Source organism: Rhyacophila brunnea, unplaced genomic scaffold, assembly GCF_057557595.1.
Source record: "Rhyacophila brunnea isolate RB1 unplaced genomic scaffold, BYU_Rbru_1.0 scaffold_5, whole genome shotgun sequence".
Classification (NCBI taxonomy): domain Eukaryota; kingdom Metazoa; phylum Arthropoda; class Insecta; order Trichoptera; family Rhyacophilidae; genus Rhyacophila; species Rhyacophila brunnea.
Window position 1 is genome coordinate 8872625 of NW_028233170.1, and position 21515 is coordinate 8894139.

General features: G+C 34.5%; 1 protein-coding gene across 1 annotated transcript; it reads left to right on the forward strand.

The window, feature by feature from the left end:
• Positions 1 to 699: 699 nt before the first annotated feature.
• Positions 700 to 20952, forward strand: LOC147065997 (protein Loquacious-like). Its single transcript, XM_085955547.1, has 4 exons — positions 700 to 1187; positions 11213 to 11443; positions 15445 to 15574; positions 18323 to 20952. The coding sequence occupies exons 1-4, from the start codon at positions 876 to 878 to the stop codon at positions 18589 to 18591; spliced, it is 942 nt and encodes a 313-aa protein (XP_085811673.1). The 5' UTR covers positions 700 to 875; the 3' UTR covers positions 18592 to 20952.
• Positions 20953 to 21515: the final 563 nt, after the last annotated feature.

Genomic DNA, 21515 nt, shown 5'->3' on the forward strand with positions numbered 1-21515 from the left:
GCAGATTAAGTCTATTACACTGCAATAAACATTATTGTGATGAACCACGACATTTGGAAAAAGTAAGCACCGACCTAGCTAGAGTATTGATCTTTGGAAGACTGTTCTAAATAGTCTATTTTTATAGATTTTTGGAAATATTGATTCGGATCCTGAGAGATTTCTGATGGAGATATGTAGTGTCTGTATATGGTACAACTGCGTAAGTTCATATTGTGGATACTGGTGAGTATATAATTTTGTCCCGCGTACGATATTAAAAAGGTACCTAGCTATAAATAATAGTTTTTATGACCAAAATACTATAAGTAGGTAATTTTGAATACCTATCAGAACAAAGATATTTTTTTGCTTACAAATTTCATTTTTATATTCAAAAGTACTAGCTAAAATTTCGATATTATTATTTTAGTACCTACTACTACCTATAATAATAATTATTCAGTGATAGAGGAAAATGAGCAGAGAACAAAATGTTAATTTCTCAAGTTCGCCTAGGTACCTATATAGAGAATCCCTCTCAATTTCTCAAATTACCGGTTATATTTTTAATTTATTTTGTTAGAAACAAAACGATCGAAAACAACGTGTAAATTTACTACCTACCTATTTTTCTCCAACTTACTATTTTCTTGATAAAGATATGGTAACACTGGTATTGGATTAATTAAAAATTAACTAGCAACACTTATTGTTTTCACAAGTGTTTTGTTTTGACACGAACGTAAGTAAGTTTAAATTTGAATTGCGGGGAAGTCGGAAGGCCAAACTGACAATTTTATTGTACTTTTGTTGACTTATTGATACTTTAGATTCAATTTTAAAGGGCATAGACCATTTGTAGTCCACGTATATTGGTTGACGCTATTCTCAAGATGACTACTAAGAAAACTCCTGCGACTGTTCTCCAAGAATTAATGGTGAAGCATGGAACGATACCTACATTTGAATTCTTGGATTCAGACACCGCTGGAGTTTTTCAATGTCGTGTGAAAGCCCTTAATATTACGGCTGTTGGGAAAGCGCGCAATAAAAAGGATGCGAAGCACGAAGCCGCGAGAATAGCGCTGGAGAAATTGGCCGAAATTGGGAAATACTTCCCCAATGACTACCACGATCTGACGCCTTCGTCATTGAAGTCGTCCGATGGCGCTGACATGCTAATTAATCACGTCGGGACGTTAAAGGTAGGCACTATTAAGTATCTTATCTATGGTACTATTGTTGTATTGTAATTTTCTTAATTATTGCGCAATCATTTGATCCGGCTTCTATAATAATTAATACCCTTTCATCATTAATTTAAGGTCCTTTTAGACGTCAGTTCCGTCGACAATTCAGTTGGGAAACAGCGATTTATATTTACGTATTTTTTATCCACTAAAAATGAATATTATTTTTATGATAACTTTCTAAACATATTAGTTCATTTAATGCAGGATGTACCGACCTATATTTGAAGAACTAATAATGATTCAATCGAAATTAGAAAAGTAGTATGAAAACAACGGCAACATAGTAATTTGCAGATGCCGTCATGAGACTTAATAACTTTCTTTTTAGACCAAACCAAACCTAACCTACCCCAACCTAATATTACCTAATATAAATCTCATTACCTAATATAATCTTAGTTTGTGATAATGATGCATCAAAATGTATGAAAATATCAAATTTTAAATTAACAATTATTGGATCGAAAAGTCTATGCGCCACAGAAAAAGGTATTTATTATAATTGTCTACGTTGAATAAACTGTTTTCATAAAAAAAAAAAATTATTAGAGCTCATGACGGCATCTGCGGCACAATTACCATCAATTTAACTGGAAACTGAGATACCCGGGGTTCCAGCGGCTAGCTCAGGTGTCCATCGAACCCCGGATTCACAAAAAAAAAGATATAAACGGTTGGAGTGTAAATAAAACTCGGTCTTTCGTGTTCGTGACGTGGTCTTATATTTTCTTATGATTTTTAGTTTCACAAATTTATATCTGGGTTTTTACGATTATAATCCTATTGGAAAAGAGACGCTTACTCCTTTTTTTCTCTTTTTAAATTCCTCAGACCCACGCCAACTAGTAAAAGGGACTAGTGATTGGCCAAATCTGATCGCATGATCTTTGATTCGGCGAATCACGAGCCTGACTCTGGCGCCGGCGCGCGAGGATTTCACGCACAATGCGCGGCAAAATTTATTATATTTGAATACTTATATTTAGTCTTAAAATTATCTCTTTCATCCATCATCATTTATACTTTTTAAATCAAATTAAATTTATCTTAATTACACCTCCGCCCAGTATATGATTTTCACACACCGGACGAAGGCCTATACTTATGAATAAAAAAATACTTACGTGGTTGAGCAAGGAATCAGATTAGATGTTTTACGAAGCCGTTTCTAGAGGTCAGGGTTACGTTTCGACTTGATAGCTACTAAATGATTATTTTACACCGGGAGAAGCCCGCCTGTAACAGGGGTGTATCAAAACATTAAAAATTGATATGATAACTGACGTACAAACCATCCTGTGTCGTCTCAGTTTCGGATTCAGTCACCCGCTTCAGTTTTGCATTGCACGTCAGTTTAACTGACAGCTCGTAAAACTGATGGTTTTAAAGCACCTTTACCATGCCTATAGGATAGGCCTTTAGCTAATTCCTATAGATTAGATGCGTACACAATTTCAGACAGTTCGGAAAGCATTCACTGGTCTGTGTATTGATATTATATGGTATGCAGACAATGAGGTATCAACTGATTAGTATGGAGTGATTTTCAGCCAATGAGCTTATGATTACGTTTGCCCAATTTGAAGGTGGGCAATGTAAGATTTTCAGTTTATGTTAATACACTACTTCAGCCCTAAAAATATTCACTCAGTAGTTCGCTACTGACAAATAACAATATTACTTTAGCGAGTGAATGGTGATATGATAATAATATAATAAAGTCTCTGTTAAATATGTAAATTTAAAAGGATTTAGAATTTCATCAATCCAGTTCCAGAAAACCCAACTTCTACTGTTTGACAGGCACATACACAATAATTGAACATATTAGAGCCATGTCACACGTGCGACAAACCCGAGACGGGCAGGGCACTAAACGTGACGGTGACACGCATTGACGTATAGGCTGGCTAGAATGATCCTTGCATCCGCAGTGCGTTGAACATCTGGCTATACAAAACACTTAGTTTTGTGGATTCAGATAAATCGTTTTTTTCAGAACCTTTACAACTGGCAGGTACACAATAATATTGTATTACGCATCAACAGTTAGCGGGTGTTTGAGGCAGCATATATCTTTGATTTACTGCTCATGTCTCTAAGGTCTTCGGTGGGCGTAGTCCATTGAAAGCAATCAAATTAACAATCATGCATGAAGGCGGTGCAGTTATCGTTGTGTCAATGGTAGAAGGGTTGGAAGTCACCGTGAATAAGTTCATGGCTAACCGTGAATAGGTTGATATCTGAATGCGTTGGCCAAATCCATGTGCAATGGTACTATCATTGATACTGACACTCTTCTGTGAGTTTCTAGTCTACTGTTGACAATTTTAACGCATACTAGCGAGCAATCCGCCGCGTTTGTATTTGTAATACACAGGGCTGAGTACATGCTGCCAGAGTTGGTTACAGTCTAAACTCAAATTTTATTACCGCTTCAAATCATGAACCTATATTTATTTTCGTCGCCATAAAATAATGTTCGTCATCGTGACACTTACTCATTAGGATGTTTTGGAGAATAAAACAGTAAAAATAATTACCCACTGCTAAAATACTATTATACTATAATTTATGAGGCGCCGTCGGCTTTTTCATTGTAAAAAGGGCCTGTCGAAAGATCGCCAGGGAAAATACGACCATGTAAACAGAGCTAACACAGTTTCGTGGCACATAAAAAATAAAAATTATTACCCATTATAATAATGTAAATATTGAATATGGAACAATGAACAAAGCCATACAAATTTACTGGAGAGCTGTGCGTCGATAAAATATTTTCCAGCATGATTTCTTCGATAATATTATGTGGTAGTGCAATTTTGGCGGGTGAAATAATTATTTCACATATATTTGAAACAAATCAAAAAACACTAAAAACAAATCGTCAAAATGTTTCTATTGAGATCACAAATCACTAAGAAAAAATATATAACACTAACGTAATCGTAATAATTAATTAAAAGGTAAATAAAAATAATATCGATGCATGACCAAGGTTTTGTTTTGATAACCCTACCCTGGTGACGCATCGAGTACACCCGTCTTCGCAATGGCGTGCGATTCAAATGACTGAATAACGAGTGTTCTTTTCAAAAATATATTTCCTTGTGTTTTACTTGACATTTTTATAATCTGTTGCGTGATATGTCTACCTAAAGGTTTGAACTAATTTTTAAAGCATATTATCCACAAGTGTCACTTTCTAGTTTGGTCGAAAATACGAGATAAAGTCTACGGCATGTTTACATGCCATACGCAGTGTAAAGATTAATGAATCTTTATAGATCCCCACATATGCACTTTCAACTTCAACTTCGGTTTCAACTTTCAGTTCTACTTTCAACACTGAGTAGTTTAATGCATACCTTAGATCATGGGTGACCAACCTTTTCACCAGCCGGGCCAGATTCTAAAAATGAGATTTCCTACAACAACCGATTTTTTTATTATTATTATTATTATTAACCGATTTATTTTACAAAACAAAAAAATATATATATATATATATTAATAAAATAAAACAAAAATGAGAATCAAACATATTTATTAGATTAGACATTAAATAATCAAAAATAAACAAAATAATATAATAATAATAAATTTTAGTAAGAAGTTTGATTTTGTGTGGCAGACTAAGTGCATCAATATCGATATTGAGTGAGGTTGTTCCTACACGCAAACAGTTTTCCAAATGCACATCAGTGATTCATGTTCTCACTCGGGATTTGATATGTTTCATCTGACTAAAAAGCTATTCACACGTGTAAGTGTTTCCAAATAGCGAAGTCATCATTAGAACATGTTTGTAAAATGTAGGAAATTTCTCCTTATCCAAATAAATGTTTTGTTAAATTCTTCCAAACCAACCCGATGGAATTTCTCCTTTAACTGTTCATCGCAACATATTCCACAATGTTCCATTTGTAAATTTCCCGGTAATACATTCACATCTACGGAGAATGGCGTTGCAAATGCAACAAAAAGCACATGGTGCTTTTCAAAATCTTGAGCTAATATCGAATCTCAATTTGCGAAATTAGCATATCTAGCGGCAGCATTTGATATTATTTTTAATTTCTCACTGCTCCACGGGCCACAAGTTGACACCCAGTGGGCCGCATGGGGCCCGCGGTTTGGCCACCCATGCCTTAGATTAAATGCGTCGGACGGTTTTCAATTTGTTACCAGTGTAGACGTCTAGTTGCAATGAATATAACTGATAGTGCGAAACATAGCAGGTAAACTGGTGTAATTTTAGTGCTGAAAAAAATGAGGAAAAGATCCGAAAAATACCGGCAATCGATTTATATAAAAGATTTAACATTTTAAGATCTAAGGAATGTGGAATTTTGGGATAATTCGGGAATTAATTAACACTATTGTTAAGAATTTTACACATATTTACAACAGTTTCTGCATACTTATGGAAATGGTGGAACGGGGAGGATCGAAAAAAAAACCAACCGAAGTTGTTGAAAATGTTGCACGAATGTTGAACAGATATCCACTGCTGGTGGAAGCACGTACCTACCTGCGCTAGTGGTGATTTACAACTAATTTGAGACAAGCCTTTGCACATACATCTCACATGAAAAACACACAAGTGCGGTCATGGTTTTTCTCTGAATTAATACGAACCGCATTAAATATTGTCTAATATTCATGTGAATCAACGAATCGCTTGAAGTCAGCCGACAAGAGTTACATGTATGTGTGGATACGGTGCCATGGCTGATATTATAATTATTGTTCAACTTGAATGTATTCTTTCACAGATTTAAAAGGTTCTCAAGCATTGTATTTCTGGAAACTGCGCTGAATTCACTACTAATTGATCAGTTTGCTTAAAGTGCTGTGTTCACTAAATGGTCGTAGAATTTGTAAGATGCTTAGTCAAGTGTCTCGTCGTGGGAGTAATCAAATTGAAATCACGGCCAGTAGTGACATCAAAACAAACTTGAATAGAATTGAGAAAAGAAGCAATAAGTACATGAAAGCTTTATTAAATAGTAATTATTCCAATGTCGACATTGCAAACCAGCATGATAGGAAATGGATGGATTCATAATATTGTTCACTGTTCTTAGAAAATTCATGACAAACTAGCAGGGATTTAATGCATATCTTAATTAAATTGAAACAATCTGTCAATTTTAAGCAGTGCCCGAAGTGAAAATAAACATCTGGGTCAGTGTTGAAGAATGTGATTCGAAATTGATTATTCGGCTGATCATATTGATATCTTTGTTTTGAAGATATTGTGGGGTATCTTAAAAACAATAATTGCTGAAAATAGTTTCTGTTTGATCATGATACAAGCTTTATAATGTGCATCTAAGGCTCTCTCCCAATAAGACATGTTCAGTAATATAAATGTGCAATGGGAGTGCCTGCCAACGTCAAAACGGAACAATATATTGTAAAACAACAAGTTACCTATTCTTTAATACATGATGATTCAAATTCTATTATAAAGTATTTGCATGTTGGAATATTGAATTAAATGTCCATGCAATGGGGTTGCATGATTTGGAAATTATAAAAAAGTGGCGGAATGGAATCTTTCCGTTGTACCTTGTGCATAGATTAACCAGATATTGTTACATAGTACCCCTTAAATACAACGTTCTTTCAAGTTGAAAAACAAAATATTGAATGAAGGAATGCTCGTATAGGGTGGAGTCAATGAAATTATCGGTAAATAACTAGCAATCTGACCTTAGAACTGTCATGATGTGGGAATCAATTTTGATAAATGTGGATCTATTATGACGGACCAGCTATAATGTGTCCACTTATGAAGTAATGGGTCTCAGGTTCAAATTCTGGGTTGGCTAATTCACATGTTGTTTTTCCATGTGTGTTTGGACCCAGAGTATGGACCTGAAGGGTTGACCGAGTGGCTAACATCCATTTCTCATAAAAAAATACTGTTAAAAAACCTCGTGGCGACCAAAATCCACATCCACAAATACAGCCAATGAAGACCTATTATGTTGGTGCCTACATATTATAATCAGGAAGTCAGATAGAAATGTACTTTTTTTTTATTCACAGTCGTCGAGAACTGTTTCCAATGAAGACAGTGTGGATTCCTCGATATCATTGACTACTAGTACACCCTTTTCATCGCAGAAGAAAAGGAGAAAACTTGAAAAAAGCGACTATGAAACTGAAGATCTATTGAAGAAAGCAATCGAAATCATAGAGAAAAAAACTGATGATCAACAAATCTTCTTCGATTGTGTTGGCATGCTTATGAGGACACGCCTCAGTCCGAAGAGGCAAACACAATTCCAAGATAAAGTGCGGCTTCTCATATCTGATATGATTGCTGAGGAACAAAATGAACCGGAGATTGAAAAAGTTGAGGAATTATAAATTATTACATGATAATAGATTTAAGGGGGGACATGCTCAGCGTAGGTCAAAATGGAGCTTTTGTTCTATTTTCAAAGCATGATCCTGGACATACCTTAAACATTGTAGATAATCTATTTATGTAATTTTGAAGCCTTATTATCCTTTATATTTATTTTAAACATTTGATGACTGTATAAAGTATTTTTATTACATAAAATAGTATTCTTTTAAACCTCTCGCTCTAATGTTTTAGAATATAGTCATATATTAGTACATAAATGTGCAGTGGTGTTAGGATTTTTAAACACGCGCGTTAACATCATTTTACTCCCTACTTCAATTATAGTTTGTCAATTTATGGCTACGGCCGTATGTTGTAGCTTAACCACTGGGGAATGCCAAAAGAAATGGCGTATTTTAAAAAAACACTACCTTATTCTTAGGTCAATAATTATTATAAAGCAATCATTATTCGTAGGATGTTTATCACACTTGTATGGTCAAAGACATAGCTTATAATTAGTATCTTTAGAGTTATCTTCAAATGTATTAATCTTGCCCATTTTTTGAATAATAAAATGCCTAATTCTTGTCAAAATTGGGATGACAGAGATTATCAATATAATTTTTTATCGTAAAATTTATGTACTGAAATATGACTATATTCTAAAACATTAGAGCGAGAGGTTTAAAAGAATACTATTTTATGTAATAAAAATACTTTATGCAGTCATCAAATGTTTAAAATATATTATATAAGGATAATAAGGCTTCAAAATTATATAAATAGATTATCTACAACGTTTAAGGTATGTCCAGGATCATACTTTGAAAATAGAAAAAAAGCTCCATTTTGACCCACGCTGAGCACGTCCGCCCTTAAGTATATTTTCTATAATTATGTTTTATTTTATAAAAAACCATATAATTTCGGGTCCCTGATTCAATTTCGTATGGGGGTGAGGAGTGAGTGAGGAGAAACTCATTATTTTAAACTCATTTTCCTATTACATACTATGTAGCGAGTTGTACCTGTATGTGACATTTGGGGCCAGCTGTTTCAGGAATGTCCATAGAATGCATGAGACTCACAATTGTTTTTTCGAACTGCTAAAGTATATGCTTAACTGATCAAATTTAGATTAATGTTTTTTGTCTGTTTTAAACTTTTTTTATGCAATGAATAAATCATAGGATTTAAGCATATCGCATTTTTTATTGAACTTTCCACTTTCACATTTTCCTGTTATTTTTGTGTAATTCTGCCAGTGGCGAGGGGTGGAGGTAGGCTGTTGAGATTCGACATAAATAGTGCACACTGAACTTTGTCAGACATACTTATTTGTTTTCATTGAATTAAGAATACATAATAATATGGTGTTAGATTTTTAAAATTCAGCCCTGCCTACCCAAACCATAATCCATAAAGATTATTCTTCTATCTATAAAATAACTAAAGGTACTGTTCGGTTAAAGTGGATACAGCGGAAAACGCATTTTGAAAATAGCCGATAAACTAGATTATTTGTTAGTTTGGGTTAGTTTAGGTTAGGTTAGGTTGGGTTAGGTTTGGTTAGGTTAACCTAACAAATAATCCAGTTTATCAGCTATTTTCAAAATGGGTTTTCCGCTGTATCCGCTTTAACCGAACAGTACCTAACTAAAATTATGTATGGTTTAACGGCATAATTTTAGATACTATGTGTTGAATCTAATACAATAAATCCGTAAAAACAAATACAAAAAGTCATGACAGTCTAAATCAGGGGTTCACAAAGTGTGACCTGGCATTCTTGGTTGACATTACTGGAATTCTCAATGAGTTAAATATAAAACTCCAATGAAATTATGTGTTTATTTCTGATCTCTTTAATTATGTGAAGGCTTCAGGGCGAAAGATTCAACTTATTCAACAACAATTCAATGTTGGAAATTTTTGTCATTTGGAAGCATGTCTCTTTTGAATTAATCTACTGAGGCTTCCAGTATTATGCAATCAGAAAAATACTCCAGGGTCATCCAATGTGTTAGATGAATTTTTTGAGCGCTTCTTGGATTCTAAGAATTAATATTTTTCAAGATCCCTTTTCATGTAACCCAGACGCTGTTCCCATAAATATGCAGTTTGAATTAATAAATTTTCAAGAGAACGTAGAAGCAAAAGCATCTTATCGTGGTAAGAATTTAATTGTATTCTACAAAGGACTTTCACTTGAGGTATATCCAAATATAGTTAAACATGTTCATCAATAATGGCTTCTTTATTTGGAAGTACCTATATTTGTGAAAATACATTTTCTACAATGAGCATTAATAAACCAAACTTAAGATCAAAATTAACAGACCATCATATCGCATCTGTTTTGCGTATTCACACCACAAAATTTGAGCCTAGATTGCAGGATTTAGTTTCAAACAAACATAAATCACATTGCATTTTTAGTATATTAATAAGAGTAATAATAATGTATATTTAGTTAAAAATATAAGTTTACACAATGAAATATATATTTAATATGGAATATATATTTACACAATACATGTGACAGAAACGGAAAATATTTGCAGAAGAAAGGGCGGCCCGGCACGCCAAATACTTTTGATTTCAAAGTTGTCCCTTTGATGAAAAAGTCTGAACCCCTGGTGTAAATATTATTAATTACATCACTATCAGTTATTTTCTCTTATTTTAACGTTTTTACGCAATGTATGATTGTTGATTTAAACATTTTTTAATTTCATACATACAAGACTTTCTCAATACCAGATGTACACTATGATGTGTATGTGTAGTACATACTGAAAAACTTATATTTGCAGAGTACTTGCCTATGAATATTATGATATGAATTTATAATTGTGTGGTAGGTATATGGAATAAATATGGTTAAAGATATTACGCGTTTAATTTTTGACGTGCATCTATATAAAATTAATTATCTTAACCTTACAAACTCTAATAAGACTAAAAACGTATCAATGTTTTTTTTAGTATAGTAGTGATGAACTATTTGAGAACAAAACCTAATTTACAGAATGTTGAAGGCTGTTATGCACAATTTTCACTTTGAAGTTGTTTTTATTCAACTTGCATTTGTGTCTTTCAATCCGCAATTTTGCTCAATTATAATATTTTATATAAACTCAAACACAAATTTTGTTATTCATACTTGATACAGTTTACTATGTGAGTAAAAATAATTTTTGTATATCGTGAACACCAAGTGGTTGTACCTATAAAATTTATGAAAAAAAGTCTGAGTCCGATGCATAAATTGTCTCAAATCCATATAAGCTTGATCGGCTCAATTACGATTGTTGAAAAAATGGAAACACCACATTTGACATCATTGCATATTAGATGTTGACTCCAGCTGAGTGAGAGCACTGTCGTCAAAAATGGCGATACCATGGGACTGTTACAAGCAGTCGCTGTGTGAATTGAGAGCCTTGTTAATAATTTTGTTGATTTAGAGAGGAGTCGTACATCAACAGCAAATGTATGCATGTAATATTGGCGTTATTTCTTTTATAAAGTAACCAAGGTAATTATGTATGTGTTTTCTATTAAAAAAAGAATGAATTTAAATATTGTTATTAATTGATTGTAGGATCTGTGTTGTGAGCTGCACATGCCTAATCCTGAATATGAATGCCTTGGCGAAACTGGATTGGCGCACTGCAAGCAATTTACGATAAAATGTTCGACGGCGTCTTTGGAGCGTACTGCCACAGCAGCGTCAAAAAAGCAGGCTAAACAACTAGCCGCCGAGAAGATATTTATGTATTTGAATGAAAACATGCACAAAAGAATATCTGAAGCAGCCGAGCAAGAGAATTTCGTAAGTTTATTTGGTCAAACTGGATTTTACTAATATGCCTTATTACAATCTTCCCAATCTGTTTAATATTGAGATTAAAACTATCAATCTGCAGTAGGTGCTCGGTTATCCGGCACCCATATTTTTTCACTTATGCCGGATTGTCGTAAATGTCGGATTATTGGATTTCTATAGGATTTTTAGGATTGTCAAGGTCGGCCACCGAACTGCTGAGCGACTCCGCTCTGTAATCCGGAAGTTTAATGTGAAACCTGTCAGATTATACAGCAGGAGAGCTGAGTTGCCGGACTATTGGACGTGCCGGATTGGTGAACGCTGGATTACCGAGCGCCTACTGTATATTAAATATTGAAATAACACATTTTTATTCAATGAATAAATAATACACAATATTAGCATAGTATTATCTGTAGTAGCATCTTTTATTGTAGGTACATTGTGTAGAACAACCTCAGAAACATAATGTCTACTAAAAAAATTCTAGATAAAGGATTGTACCAAAATATGTAGCTTGAATCCATATACATCGCAATTGAGGCAGTGGGCTTAACTGATTAAGCTCCCAATTAATTGCTAATCACATGCAATTTTTCTAACTATGCATTTGAAGTATTGTTTCATTTATGGTTTCATTTATAGTTCATAAGAAATTTCTACATGATTAGCAATTTAATATCATTACATAAGTAAAGCTCACTGCCTAGATTGCAATGAGTGTGGGTTCAAGTCCTATTCAGCAGTGGTGAAGACTAAGATAATAAATAACCTAAAGACATTTCATAGGTTATAAAATACCAAACCTGAACATAGATGTATTTATTTACTAAGCAGCCATCTATTTATTTTCCAAGTATCCGTTCATCCGTCTAATAGGATTTACATATTATACGTCTATAGATACGAGGGTGGGTCAATAAGTCCTTAGAAAAGCCGACAAGTGGCGCGACTAGTACTGTAAGCGGTTTGTTTTCATGCAGCGGCACTACCGATTCAGTATGCTGCGAAGTTTCAATCAGATTGGTCGGGTTGTTGTGTGTTTTTCGTACATTTAAAAAAAAAATTTGCTTGTGGAAAATGGAAAAATGGAAAATGGAGAAAATTGAGTTTAGAGCTGTTATTAAACATTTTAATATAAAAGGGTTAACAGCAAAGGAAATAAAAAATGAGTTGGATTTAGTTCACGGCATATCTGCTCCTTCACTTGCAACTATTTATAACTGGTTAAATGAATTTAAACGTGGTCGTACATCAACAAAGGATGAACCACGCTCAGGACGTCCTGTAGAGGTGACTACACCAGAAATGATCAATAAAATCCACGATATGGTGTTAAGTGACCGAAGATTAAAGTTGAGTGAGATAATTGAGGTTACAGGGATCTCAAAAGGTAGCGTCATTTCTATTTTACATGACAAATTGGGCATGAAAAATATTTCTGCAAGATGGGTGCCGCGTTTGCTCACAGTCGACAATAAACGCAATAGGGTGGTGGCCTCTAAAGCCCTGTTGTCGCTCATGCAACGCAATCCGGATAAATTTTTTCGTCGCTTTGTGACTGTAGATGAAACATGGATACACCACTATACTCCCGAGACGAAAGAACAGTCAAAGCAGTGGATTGCGAAGACAAACCATGTCCAAAGAAGGCGAAAACCGTAAAATCAGCTGGTAAGGTTATGGCTACTGTATTTTGGGATGCACGTAAAATTATTTTCGTTGACTATTTGGAAAAAGGAAAAACAATAACAGGGGATTATTATGCATCTTTATTGGACCAGCTAAAAAACGAAATTGAAGAAAAATGGCCTCATTTAAACAGGAAAAAAATCCTCTTTCATCAGAACAATGCCCGTGTTCACACATGTTTACGATCAATGGCTAAAATTGAAGAATTGAAGTTCGAATTGGTCGACCACCCACCGTATTCGCCAGATTTAGCCCCCAGTGACTTTTTCCTTTTCCCAAACTTAAAAAAATGGCTAAGTGGACAAGGTTTTTTTGCAAATGAAGAAGTCATCGATCGGACAAATGCTTATTTTGAGGACCTTCCGAAAACTTATTTTTCTGACGGTTTAAAAAAAATTGAGAAACGTCTAACCAAGTGTATTGAGCTCCAAGGAGATTATGTTGAGAAATAAAAAAAAAATACAAAAATAAAAACTGTTTTAATGCTTTTTTCTAAGGAATTATTGACCCACCCTCGTATAATAAATCTATACCAGAGGTAAACTATTGTAACTCCAAAAATCGTGAAATGGAGTTATTGTTATATTGTTACTTCATCAATTATCCTGCATACGTGGTAAACAGCTGTAACTCATTACTCTTATTATAAAAGTTAAAAATGTCATTGTAACTCCATAACTATTAGAGGTAAAAATCAGTAAGAAAACATACAATTCTTTTGATGAAAAAATCGAAGTACAGCAGTAAAGAAACAAAAACGTTTTGATAAATAGATAAATTTTATCTTTTTCCATTCACGAATGCCACAAGTTGAATGTTCCAAAAATCATAAATTCGTCTCTCCTGTGAAGTTGTCATTTTGGATTTACCGTAGTTTACCTCTGGTATACAGAAGTCTTAATATTGTTTTTTGTAAAAAAAAAAAAAAAAGGCAAGCTCTGACCAGCTTAGCGGACAGAATGTGCATCTAGCAGTCGTATTTTTTTTTTTTTTTTATAAATCTTTTATTTATTATTTATTATTAAAAAATTTTTTTATAAATCAGTAATAATATTATTTTATGTTCAGAAAATTGTAACAGTCAAATACTGAAGATGAAACAAAATTCAAATTTAATTCCCATAAATATGGCTATTGTGACACCCCCGTATGGTCCCCATTTGGGGATGTCTTTGTGTATCTTGAGAGGCCCGAATCGGAATCGAAGCCAACAGATAATAATGGCTGATTGCGAAATAATAATAACAGAGCCAAGCCGGCAATGCCGTAGAGTAGATTGTAATATAACCGTTGAAGATTTGCAATGTCGCTTTTTTTTCGACGACGGCATTCGTTTGAAAAAAACGGAAGATGGCGCTCAGAACGCTGCAAGCAGCTAAATCGCGAACACGCCGATTTCGTCCTCCGAAAAATTAAATTATAAAAATGTAACGATTATAATATTAACGTAAATAAACTCGCCGCTTCTATTCACAATTCCGGTGTCTTAATTATCCACCTTCCATCCCGAATCCAGACGAAAAATCCATAACAAAACACAAAGTGACAGTTGAAATTCTCTTACCAAAATGGAGGGAAATGATACTATCCATATTTACGATGGCCGAGCGGTTACCGCGTCAGCTTACAGTGTCATGTTGTTTTTAAATATATATTTGGACCCAGAGTATGGATCTAATGGCTTACATCCATTTCTCGTAAAATCAAAAATCTGTAAATACAACCTCCACACGCTTGGGATTGAATATGGTAAAAAAAATGTACGAGGTACATTTTGTATGCTGTTTGACAGCTTGTAGGCTAATATTAATAATAATATGAGAATTATAAATTGACACGCAACACGGTATCGCTAGTGTAACGATGTGAGTATTAATTTTCCTAACCACCACAACCCGAGATATAATTGCTATACTCTATCTTGCTGTACCTAGTTACCGCGGCTGCTAGGGGTTCCGTTAATAAAAGTTACATTTGACAGTTCTTACCATGAGGTAGTCAACTCTTGGAATCAGTCATAGCATTGTTATCACTGTATATATTGATTTTGTGTTATGTTGGAATAGAGCTGCAGGAGAGCCAAGAAAATATTGAGTTCCGGACCAATTAGTATATCAACTTCAATATTTCTGTGTGAAATTTACTAATTTAGAGTCGTTCATTTGACTCGTCCTTGTCATTTATGCATATTTGCATTTGTGATAATTTGGCATGACACAATAAAATTTTTTAAAACTTATCTCCCTTTTCTTTTGGCACACGGAAATGTACATGTCGATGTGTAATCTCATAATGTTAATTTATTTTTGCTTTAGAATGCGCAGTTTCTTCGTAAATCGAATGAAGACGCAGTGGCCAAATACTACGAGAAAACCGAAGTTCTTTGGAAGCCAAATATTGGTCAAAGAGTTTGTGACTATCATTTGGGATTTGCACAATCAATCGGTAATACCATTATATTTTTTATCTTCTTATATGAATTGTAGACCATTAAGTTTGTTTTATTCGAATTTGAGTCTTAGCTTTTCTATCTATTGGGGGTCTGCCGAGAGGGCAACAGCCAGTGGGTTTTCTGTGCAACATGATGTGTGTGATTTTAATTTTGCCCATCGTCTCAGTCTCACATGTGCATTACATAATTTTCATTGTTTTTTCCCCTTATCTGATGACATTCTCAATTTCTCAGATCTGTTTATTTTGTATCTTTCTGAGGGGTTTGCCCGAGTGTCATCATTTCTAGACTTCACTACGTACATTTCATTTAGGCTGGGTTGCTTTATAACAGTGGCGAAGACTCCATACTAGGCGATTGTTTAAAGCTTGCCTTCTTGAGAAAAGTAATTTTTAATTGCATATTGACATATTTATAATTATAATCACTTGATTATTTTATATTCTATAAAAATAATTTAATTTGTCAACGACATCTGTCGTATATGTAGGCGTGTATTATAAATATACAGATTGCAGAACAATCTGTCAAAGGTATAAAATAATATGCCACGTGCGACCATATAACATATTTATCGGACTATTCGAGGAATGCTGATATTTTTTGTATGAACTTTTAGTAAAGTGACTCCAGTCTGTCTATCGCATTGTATGCAATATGATAACCTCCGATTGCCAAGCTTAAAAGCCTTTGCGCATAATATTATTGTCTATGACTGCAGCTTTATCCAAAATAATTAATTATTAGATAATTTAAAAAAAGTTTCTATGGCATTTAATCACAATAATATATAAATAAATAATGTAGATTGTTTTTAAAAATAAAAATTATATCTTATGATCTTTGATGTGTATAAATTTTTAGGAAAACAAATAATTTAAACTCATCGCTCAATTTTATGTTGTCAGTGAGCTTTTGAAATTTCATCGAATTAGTGTGTCGTTGTAATTATATCATTAGTAGTAATATCGTATTATCTTCATCTTTCCCGTAAGTATACCTGTCAAGTGTGCTCTTTTTCTCAGATCTACCTATCACAGCCTACCTCTTTCCAAAGGTCACCCTTCGCCACTGCTTTATAATGATATTAATTGTAGTAGAGTGAATCGGATGTATGCCACAAGCACATACGCGTTCTCATATAATTCACAACGCCGGCCATAGAAAATGAGCGTGTATATACGCTGTTCTTTACACTCATACTAGCCCCGGTCGATTGTTTTAAATAATTTAATATATTTCAAACAAAAGATATTCTGTTTATAGGGTTTAATTCGCGGTCCACTGGGTACCTCCATGCTAATACCTCCCGACACTTAAAACGATAATCTATAATTTTAGTAGAGTTATCATGGTACATAAATACAGTAAACTCTCAGTAATCCGCCGCTCGATTATCCGACAACTATCCGCTGTTATTTTTACTAGTTGAAAGTACAAAATAGCTCTATAATTCACCTGAACAAGTGGTTGTGTCAAGTGATTTACTGTTTAATATTTAGTTAATAAACTTCATTTATAAATATGTATTATTTAGTGAAAACTTGATTTTGATTATAAATAAAACCGTAATTTGCTAGTACAAATTTCTCAAAAAAACTATTTTTACGAAATACCTGTTTTAATTTTCACCAGATTTTGTATGTATACTAGAGGTGAGTTGGAAATACTGTCACCAGTCTGTGTACTCAAGTATCGGATGAAACTACCCATACTCAGTACGTGTGGCCCAATAAACTTGTTCCAAAAAACTTGTGATGATATCATCGCGAGTCGCTGGCTAGTTGGTAGACTTTCAATACTATTGACATTAAATGCGCGCGAGCGAGGTAGCACTTGAATACAATTATATTTTAATTTATTAGTCTATGCATTCGAATGACATCATCTTATGTATGAACAAATAGGTCATTAATTTTTTGTAGCAGCATATTATTCCCTCGGAAATGTGGTGAGGTGACTGAGGTGACGCAGTTTACAGTAAAAAAATCATTGTTATTCATTTTATGTTAACAAGGATATTATAACGTAACATAAAAACAACTCATAAATTTAAAATGTGTTTAAAATTTTATAATAAATGGGACATTTCGAAAAGCCCAGCTCAGTGTATTTTTAGCGATTCTATTGAAGCCGATATTTCAAATACTAATATGGAGTTAAGTTTTAGTTCCAGTTTAGTATGAGACTTATGTCGCATACGCACACCAACCGCTCTATATAGTATTCCAAATACTAGTAAGTATTTTGGAACAAGTTTTGATACTAAGTATTTTTTTATACTGGTAGTCAGTATACTTAGTCTTAAAACTCGACCAGTTTTCCCACCTCTAATGTATACACTATAATCCGCCGCTTTCACTAATTGGACACTTGTCTGGTTTTTGGGGTGGCGGATTACTGAGAGAGTACTGTATTTCCACTATCTTAAAGGCTCTTATTGTGACAGAATGAGCAAATTTTATATTTGGTAATATCCGTAAATCAAAATTGCAGAAATATAGAATTATTAAATCCTCTCTTATTCATTTATACGATTATATGTGATCAGTACTGGTGAGAAATATTGCACCAAATTTTGGAACCGCCCTAAACCCCCCATTATAGACATGGTGTATACAATAATACCTCATGCGAGACGGAAGTAGGGGCGCGGGAGTTGCCAAAATGTCCAGAGCCAACGCTGTATGTGAAAACATATCTTTTTACAGTTTTTCATTTGTGTCTTGTTTGCTTTCCAGAAAAGGAGTTGCTTGAGAAAGCTACGAATATATTGAACTCTCCGGTACAATTGAACCCTGTGAAACGCCTCGAAGATGTTTTAAACGTTTTACAACTTGAATTTGAATGGAACTTGATACAGGGCCCATATTCTCATTATGCCCTGCTTAAAGTACCCCACGTTGATCCTCCAATATTCATCACGGTTCCATGCGATGACCCGCTAACGGGGAAATTGAAAACTGCCAATGAAGCCCTCGACTACATAAAACTCAGTTTTAGCTATTGATAAGTTACCATCTAGATCAGTAATTCAGTGTCTGCCAAATTGTGTGCCGCGAGAGATTCTAAGTGTGCCGCGTAGCATACCGAGTCTAAATATTTTCCATCACTTGATTGTCAAATGTACGAGTCGGTCATCAACCCTTTTGCATGATATGACGGCACATACCTGAAATTAACAATCGAAGAAAATTTAATATACTTGAAAAACGATCTTGTTGGAACTGGAATCATCATTTTGGTCTTTGGTTTGGTGTCAATATCTTCAATTACCTTCTTCTTATCTATCTATTTTCCCCTAGCGGAGGTCGGTCACCATCAAGGCGATCTTAGCTTTGTGATGACATGGGTAGCAGATGTACTATGTACTACCCGCAACAGTTCAGTGGAGCTGCACTCGTATCAATCACGGAGGTTCTTAAGCCACGAAATGCAGCGTCGTCCTCTGCTACGCTTACCATTAATCTTTCCTTGAATCACAAGTTAGGGAATGCTGTACTTTTGTCCTCTTATAACGTGGCTGAGGTACTGTAGTTTCCTGGTTTTGATACTACACAGAACTTCTCGGTCCTTTACCATTTGATCGAGAACTTCAACATTTGTCACCCGGTAAGTCCAAGGAATTTTGAGGATGTTCAATTACCTGCTACATCTATTAAATCTCTGTTACCATTTGAATTGTCGTATCTTTGAGAATTAGGTTTTTTAGCGATCATAGAAATAAAATTAAAAAACGAGAACGATTACAGATTGTAGATGAGGAGTTACGTTAGTTAGGAGTTATTAGGAGAACATATCACACGTCTAGCTTTATCACTTTTTTCAATCACGCCATACATTTCGGTCCACCAATTTTGAAACTGTCTGCCAGAATTACTACTACAAGCTGAACCAAGTTTTTGTTTCTTATTTGGTGCAGTCATTTTTTTGTGGGTAGAATTGAAACTGTTAATGTATTAATTAGTTTGGTTCTTATCGCACAAATCGACACGAGAATTGCTCCGATCAGATGAGGCATTCTCTCGCTACAGTGGTCTCAAGCATCGTAAATCGATCAAAATTAGAGATTCGCGGCGCGGCATCCTCCTCCGCCTGATGAGGTTAGTGTGATAATATTATATATGACTCATATAGTCGTAAGACCGACCTATGCAATTATATATTTACATTAAACGTAATGCTTATTCTTGAAGAGTATTTGCCAGCATACAATGCGATCTGTCATTTATTAATTATTCAAACGCATGCCATGCAAAATCATCTCGCGTGCCACTGGTGGCACACGTGCCATAGGTTTGCCACCCTTGAACTAGGTATAATACCTACCTATGTATATTGTTTAATGTTAATAAAATAATATTTTGTTGCCGATCCCATGATTTTTTTAAATTTGTATTATGATACAATTACGAGGAAGATGGGACCGACTGAATTTGCTCGTTGTAAGTGTTACTCGTATATCAGAGAATAGGTATTTTTAAATGAGCGGTCACATTACACAAAAAGTCAAAAATAAAAAATCTGAAAACCATCGTAAAAATCGCCGAAATAAGCATGGCATTCATAAACTAATGCGTGGATACTATTTTATTATTGTCGGCGAAACACCAATTAGGTAGGTACTTAGACATTTAACTAGTGTCATAAACGTAATCCGACCCTGGTGGCATCCTGTCCTATCGGATTTTATTGCTTAGGGTCGAAATGTTTTTGAACGATCGACACATTAACACTATTTTAGCTCGGTGTATCCGATAAGTTGCACGTTAAAACAGTGAATAAATGTATGGAGAAAATCATAAACCAAAATGTCAACGAATCTTTCCCAATTACATCTGAGATCTCGCTATGTCCGGGATCGTAATAACCGAATTCGACTGAATATTAAAAATTTTGGGGGATTTTTATTTGATGTGCCATGAAAAAAATTCCCCTCCCCCGGTGTGCAGTCAGGTTTTGGCAGACACTGATCTAGATCCAAATGGTAACTTTTTCGGAATCGAAAGCCTACTTTGGATTAATCCAAAACAGATTTTGTGTTTATCGTATTGCTTGATCTTTACAATTAATATAAATGTTTCAAGTGGGGAATACTCTCAATTTATTTCGTCCATGCGTGAATGTAATTTTCAGTGTGACAAAAGTGCATCGGCAAAAGGTTGTGACTAAACTACAACTATCGTTTGGCAAGGTAGCGTGTAAGTAAATATTATACAAGACGAAACCGATAAAATATTTTTTTCAAATTACTCTCCTTTAGCCTTGCAAATTGTCACTAATGCCTATTTTGCTTGTCACTTAATATTATTATCTATAAATTTTTGTAATTACGAGGGGAGTTCCATAAGTTCGGGAAATGGGGTCTAGGACGATTTGGCACCGCGAACTGGCCTCCGGCGATTGGCCTCCGGTAATTGGCCGCCGGTACAATCGGACGCCGGCCCAATTGGACGCCGACCCAATTCGACGCCGACCCAATTGGCCTCCGGGAGGATTGGACGCCTCACAGTTGAATTAAATGCGCAAAGGAATAGACGTACGTAACGATTTGTTGGAGTAAATAAGCAAGTCAGTTTAACACTCCCGTTGCCACGATGGTCTCGCAGTTTAGAAATGACCTTAAATCATAGATACCCCACTTATTATTATGTATATAAACGTCTACTTTTAGCTATTTGTAGATAAAATATTTAGGCATAAAAAGAAAAATATATAGGTGGTTGAATTGAATGTTTTATATGTAAAATTAATCATTTTTCGAAAGTCTAATCAATATTTTGATAAGACAGTGATAGGGCTATCTAGAAAGATATACGTTAGAGAAACGCGCATAATAGTAATGTAAACATGAGACACTATTTTAAAATGTCATTTGTTAGTCAGAGATAGAAATGTATGTCTTTGTTCAACATAATTCTGTGAATAATGCAA

Coding starts and splice junctions, on each gene's coding strand:
- LOC147065997 (XM_085955547.1), top strand. CDS start 876: ATGACTACTAAGAAAACTCCTGCGACTGTTCTCCAAGAATTAATGGTG. Junction 1,188..11,212: donor ATCACGTCGGGACGTTAAAG/GTAGGCACTATT, acceptor AATTGATTGTAG/GATCTGTGTTGTGAGCTGCA. Junction 11,444..15,444: donor CAGCCGAGCAAGAGAATTTC/GTAAGTTTATTT, acceptor TTTTTGCTTTAG/AATGCGCAGTTTCTTCGTAA.